At 36.1% G+C, this 7,098-nt stretch overlaps 1 protein-coding gene across 1 annotated transcript; it reads left to right on the top strand.

The window, feature by feature from the left end:
- Positions 1–335: 335 nt before the first annotated feature.
- LOC109539146 (proline-rich protein 27-like) lies at positions 336–2,540 on the top strand. Its single transcript, XM_019906754.2, has 2 exons — positions 336–414; positions 2,079–2,540. Exons 1-2 carry the CDS (start codon positions 397–399, stop codon positions 2,538–2,540), a joined length of 480 nt encoding a protein of 159 aa, XP_019762313.2. The 5' UTR covers positions 336–396.
- The last annotated feature ends 4,558 nt before the right edge of the window (positions 2,541–7,098 follow it).

A 7,098-nucleotide genomic window follows, 5' to 3' on the forward strand; every position in this document is an offset into this window, starting at 1 on the left:
TGGCACTCAAACCATTCGTTATTAAGCCATAATGGCAGGTGACTTTAATAGATATTGAATGCATTTTATGGATACAAAGACCAAGGATTCCTGGTAAAGAAATCGACATCGAATGGTCAGCCAACCTGAGGCAACAACACAATAAGTCCAAACATCGATGGAATACTAATAAAGTCATAACTATTCGGGTGCAGTCTTCGTGCAATTAAAATTTGTACAATTGACCTGATTTGGCAAGAGAACGTAATGAAACCGAATTCAAATCAAACATTTTTTAAATTCAACAGGCCGCCCCATCGGACGGTCACCCGAGTGCCAAATCAGTATAAATTTGGTGATTTTGGCTGTGATGGTATCAGACTTTGTTTAACAGTCAAACACACCAGCTTAAGTAAAATGGCATCACAAGCTTTGGTAAGTCAACATTTATTCAGTTTGGGGCTTTGGTTAGTTTAAGGAACTTGCAGCCAAACGTCTTTGAAAGTTTTGCTAATTTCTAGTTCAGAACATCAACTGGTGAAGCATTTTTAAGACGTACAAGTTATCTAAACTGGACCTTTGTCTTAACTGGAAATTTTGAAGCGTTTTCAAATTTTCTTTATTTGCTGCTACTTTGTTTCGTTGTTTTATTTCTTGTCGCCGTCCTGATTTAATTTAAATGTTTGTGAGTTATTCAATTTATTCATTGTATCTTTTTTTTCTTATTTCTGTTTCTTACTCTTATTTTGTTTTCACTTCTAGTCAATATTGAAAGTATTCAACAGTTTGCACACTGATTTTTCCACTTACGTATTGAATATTCCGATTTGCTATCGAAATTTGTGAATCACTGGAGATTTAATGTTGCAGCTAAATCTGCTGGTTTCGGATGACAAATTCGACCATTTTTAATGCAAAAARCAAATTTCATATTTAAAGTATTTTCATTCAGAAAGTATTCATAAGAATCTAGCAAGAAATTAACAAGTTGAACAAAGATAAACTGTATAYTAAGTCTACTTGAGAAAGACATGAAGTATTATTAGATACTGGTAGGACAGAAAATATAACTAAACATAATGGATAGTTGGAAACACATGCGTGCACTGCTTTTGAGAAAACGAATTAAAATATACATAAGTTTATGTAATAAATTTTCAGTCTGTAAGTGTAAGAGCACAATCACTTCAAAATGYAAAGAGACAATTATTTCTACATAAATTAAGTATTCTTGTTTCATATCGATATTTTGGGCCGTTCCTGAGATAAATGGATTCACCCTGTACACACAYTATATTTTGCTTCTTATTTCCGTTACATCAAGATCTTCTCTTTAAACTTTAAACTTATATAAATGCACTTTTCTTCATTATTTTCCAGATTCACATTAGTTTTGTTTATTCTGGCAGGTACCCAAATCAGTTCCAGAATATTAAAGTTTTTGTCAATTAACTCCTGTATTTAAGTATTTCCTTCTGTTGTTGGTTGTTAGTTGGGCAAAAAATCATTTAGAAGTTGGAAGCTATTTTTTTTACTGATTGGATTAACTGTATTATGAATCTTAACATCGTTGTTTAAAGTGGATTTTTAGGTCACTTATGCAAACGATTCGTTTTCTCATTGTTACAAAAGTTTCAATAATCCATTTATTAGGCATATTGACCATCAAGTTTCAAGTTAAGACGCCTTACTCTCAAATTAAGAACAAAAAACATCGAAGTTGCCAACGAAAGATCTACAAGAAAAAAAATAACTTCTGAACGTATATCGTTTAATGAGCAAAGAAAGAAATCGCAAAACACAATAAAGCATAACTTTAAGACAAAAAACCTATACTTTACCAAGGCACGATTTAACATGAAAAACTGCAAGCCTGCAAATGAGCACTTTCAATTGCATTACAAAATACTTAGGATATTTCTTTACGTAATATAAAAGCGTGCAATTCCTTTTACATATTTTCTACTGATGCTGCGCACACACATGCACAAGTACAAAAATTCTGAGAAAAAATGACTTGGGGAACCCAGTTAAAAAAAAAAATCGCCCACGTCTCACTCAGCAAGTGCCCTTTTACAGCCGATTAATGATTTTTCTAGTTCTTCTTCTGCTTGGCCAGTTTGGCCATCTCCGGCTGTTTGGGAGGCCCAGATGGTGCAGTCCCAGTAGCCGCTCTGCCTTCCGCCTACTCGGTTCCCTACGCCTCTTCATACAGCGCCAACGTTGTGAATCACGCCATTGCCGCCCCAGTTGCCGCCCGCGTAGCCGCCCCACTAGCTCCAGTTGTAGCCAGGGCAGCCCCCCTTGTGGCCCCAGCTGCTCCTTTAGTGGCTCCAGCTGCTCCCTACCTGGCGTCTCCTTATGCGGCAGCTGCTCCATATGTGGCGTCACCTTATCTGGCGTCCCCATACGCAGCGGCCCCTTATGTGGCTTCTCCATACGCAGCCTCTCCTTATGTGGCTTCCCCATACGCAGCCTCTCCTTATGTGGCTTCCCCATACGCAGCCTCTCCTTATGTGGCTTCCCCGTACGCAGCCGCCCCTTTGATCGCCGCCAAGTAATCGCCAGTGGGTGGATGGTTTAGAAGGCTTTGTTATGTGAGCCGCCCAGTTTGATGTAAATATGTATATAAGGTCTGTGTATGTAATAGATTTGGTAAAAATGCATTTGTGGTGTTTTTATTTTGTCTGCCTGAGAAGGTCTTGAGTGGTCTCATTAATATCTCTCATATAACCTCATATTAATAGAGGTGTTTTTTAATCATTCTTGTGGAGGTTTTGTCGGGGTATATAGGGAGAATAAAATATTCATCAATTTGGTCGTTGTGGAAAGTCGACTTTTTCACAAATTTGGATTTTGGTACCATCGGCACTTTAGCGTCTAACATCTAGAATTTTGTTTAAACAAATCAAGCCTCTTCTGATAGAGCGTTCCGCAAAACTAGGAAATGAAAAGAGCGCAGTGTTCATTTTTTAAATATGTTTTCCTTGAAACGGCGTAATTTTTATAAAACAATTAATAAAAGACTTTTACAGATGTTTTAAGCACCAAAATGTAGCAATCTGATGTCACTAAATCGTTTTAACACACAACTAGCATCATGAGAAAATAAGCTCAACAAGTTTTTGTGAGTGGGTAGAAGAGGATTCAAATTTTCAAACAAACTTCTTATAGAAAGTCGATCGCGTAATTATGTGAGCAACCCAAAAATAGTGCAACTGATCAAACAAAAAAAACACAGTAATTTCGATAACGAGAAAGTTGGAAATGGATACAGTTTGAAATAAAATTACCGACGTGCCGAATTACCAAAAAAAATAGATGAAAACCGTGAAAATGTCAAAGATAAGGAAGAAGAGAGTTTTGGAGATCCAAATAAAAAATTTAAACGCAGTAATAAAATTGATTAAGTAAAAATCAAGACTGGGAATATAATTGTAACCAAAAGAAAAGATAAAAATGTAAAATTTGGCAAGATAAGGACCTACCTACAGTTAAAAACAATAAGTTACAGTTAAGAAATGCAAAGGTAGTATATAGATATATAAATAATGTTTTATTATCCATCTTTTTTCCCATATATAAATAATTGTGCATCTAAATTCTCCAAAATTAAAGAAGAAGAAAGGCAGAGAAATTTCATAGAATTCTATAATTTTTGTTGGAAATAAAAACGGACGACAGAAAGAAGGACGGCAACAGCATTTTTTTAATGCAAATAAACAAGAGAGAATCAGAGTTTGTAAAATAATGAATTTACTATTTAAATCAAAGTAAACGTCTATCAGTTTGCATTAAGATGCCATTGAATTGAAAATTATATATTCTGAAAATTGTCTAAAGTTATCTATCAGATTAAGACAAAATATGAAATTGGCAAAATGAAAAATCTCACATGCCGATATGAAAATAAATGACAAACGAAACAAAACATTTACCACTTACAATCATTAAAATCCACGATGGAGCAAAATTATCATTAATTTAATCAACTTGAACATAATTCAAGTGGAATAACAGTTTTACGATGTTGCTGTATTAATACACATCTTTTGAGTTTAGCTTTTTGTTAAAAGTATAAAGAAAATTATAGAATTTTTAAAAATATATTAGCGTTTTTCTCATATTATATGAATTCGCACCTAAGTTTTGCGTAATATTTTTCGGTCAAAACTGTTTTCCTATCACTTGAAAAATGCACTTTGTTCCATGCACAACCAAAACAAGGAAAAAATTATTCACTGATTGAAAAAAACTGAGCGTCAATATATGTATAGGGTAAATTTTCAAGCACTTATGAAACACACACTCATGAAAAACGGCTCAACCTTACCTTATAGTCTCACTTCAACATCAGTTTTCATTGATTACAACAACATTTAGAGCCTGTTTTGCAGCTTGATCTGAAGAAAAAGTTTGGTGGCAAAAAACGTTCTTAATAGGACGAAATAGGACTAATCATAAAGAAGAATGTGCAAAGCCATATAATACGAAATTTATGAAACGCTTAAGTTGAAAATGTACCTATCCAAAACTTTATAACCTGATTTCAGAACATCATTTTTCATTACTTACAATAATCTTTGGAGCTTCGCAGCTTGGTGTTTTACAAAACTTTACTGATGAAAAGCGTTGTGAAAACCTGAGAATTTGAACATTTTATCTGCCCTGAATTACTATTAATCATCGTAAGAAGAAAGTCCAGAGTTAAACACGACAAAGATGCTGAAAAGCCTTAATTGAAAATGTTCCCATAACCGATAAATAACTCACAAATGCCAGTATGCCATTGATACTTTATTTGCGTTCAATTGGTTGCGTCAATCCACCTAATCCACTTTTACCGATTTCAGTATCCCATACGGATAAATTCAAAGGCCATTAACATAATATTAAAACGGTTGGACAATACAGAAACCGCCTTCGTAAGCGATAAACGTACAAAACCGACTAAAACAGTTAGAAATTCTTATGCTAATTCGGAACATCGAGATTATTTATTTCGAAAATAGAAACCTTAAACGTTTATTAATGTAATAAAAAAGTAAAACAAATATACGTTTCACAATTCTCATTGGGGCCCATAAAGTATCCGCTCTTTAAATGGCAGATTCTATATAAATTCTCATTAGTAAAATCATAATGTAAATCGTCGACCTCCCGATGGGCAAAATCTGTAAAACTACACCGTATTTCCATACGGAATGTATCATCTTCGTGAAGTACTTTTTGGTACCTTCGGAAGGATGCTTTATAAGAGCCGCCGTAAGCACCCTGTAATTATATTAAAGTGCACATAAGGCCGTATATCATTCGAACAAGTGTGAGAATCAGTATCGAAGCCGATAAATACCAAGGTTGATAATCTGCGCCTATAATTACACTACAACTGAATGTCATTTCAGGTAAACTAAAGTTTGATCTCGATCGTGATGATTCTAATAAACAATGGGAAATGTTAGGCGAAGAGGAAAAATGGGACATTCTACGAATGAAATTTATTTGCAAAAAAATTTCCGTGGTTCTCTGAAAATCCGGCACCCACACTTTCGAATTCTGAGCTCAACCATTCAATTAACCCGCAGAACTTACTAAACCCCAATTTTCCGGGAAAGTTGCACGATATTTGCATCGTACCCCAACGCTCATGGGGAATGTCCCCCAGCAGAACGCTGAATTGGGAAATACTTTAAGTACTTTCGGACTACTTAACATTCAATTGTCTTATTGCCAATTGCCAGTTTTAATGAGTCTAATCCTTCATTGCATGGCTATCATTATTTTCCCCAAGATGTCACGATACCATCTGCCCATTACCGCAAAAGGTTAGCATGAATGCGACCGGGCAAATTAACACTCGTTTTGATTAAGCATTTCAACAAAACCTCTTTGACAATGCTCCATTGAGCGATATAGTAAGACCAAACCGAAACAATTAATTTCCTCAACGGCTGAAGGCTTTCACGACCGATCTTTCCTCAAGTGTAAAACTGATTTGTACGCTTGAAAGTAGTGATTTATTGGCATTTTATACAACGTTTCGCCTACATCTGGAGGTGTTGAAAATTCGTTGCTTGAGCAGACAGCTTGCAACTGAAGCGCGTCAGATAATTACAGCGTTTCGTCTCAAACAAAGAGGAATGTTTAGCAAAATTAACATAGGTTTTGGCCTTTTTCTGGCGGGCGATTAATTTGCAATTCCCCGGATTAAATTGCCAATTTTGCCTTGACCATTGGCGAAAAAGGCACTCACGAAACTGCTACCGTACGGCTTTTGACCATCTCGTGCCTGAACACAATCCATTATTAAATGGCCTTAGGCTGTTCGCACATTGCGGTAGCGATTTTCAATTAGATGTATTATTAAGCCCACGTCACACTCGCAATTTATGGATCTCGCCAGATCGCGCACTTATTTTTCGCATATTTTTCAACTCCAACTAACAATGCTCTCAGATAGATCTGCACCGCATTCTTGCCTGGACTACCGTTTTACAACTATTGTACCATTGATGGTACTGCGACTGCTTGATCGGGTTCTAATTGAATTCAACCGGTTTTCCAAGCAAATTGTTGCCTCAAAATTCAATGAATCGGCTACACAAAAGGCGGTTATGCTCAGGCAGTTGTCACATAAAAATTGTGGTTTTTATATGTGATAAACGCGGTTCTCTTGACACGGTGCTTGAAGATGGCCAGGAAATTGCTGATAGATTTAACAACGCCATTCTTTCTGGTCGCTATACAATTTTTAAGGATATCCCGGTGGTAAGAGCTTGCATTGAATCGCGCAAACTCTGCCGCAGGTTAGTTGATGAGTGGACTGAGTAACTTCAGTAAGAAGGAGCTCGCCAGCTTTCCTCATAATTTGAGCCTCCGACAAGGACTAATACATACAGGAGAAAAAAAGTTGAAGAAAAAGCACAAACACTGTGAATATCAATATGGGAATCCGATAAACGCCAGAACGAAGAAGAGCAGGAAAAATACACACACATTAGAAACTTTGAATGAAAAGGAGGAGAAACTCGTGACGGAGAGCTTCTGTGGAACAATCTGGCAGAGGCCATTTTAGGGACAGCTGAAAGAATCCTGGGAAAGGGAAACAGAAATAAAATG

Source organism: Dendroctonus ponderosae, unplaced genomic scaffold (assembly GCF_020466585.1).
Source record: "Dendroctonus ponderosae isolate FM_Combo_2020 unplaced genomic scaffold, Dpon_F_20191213v2 Dpon_F_20191213_41, whole genome shotgun sequence".
Classification (NCBI taxonomy): domain Eukaryota; kingdom Metazoa; phylum Arthropoda; class Insecta; order Coleoptera; family Curculionidae; genus Dendroctonus; species Dendroctonus ponderosae.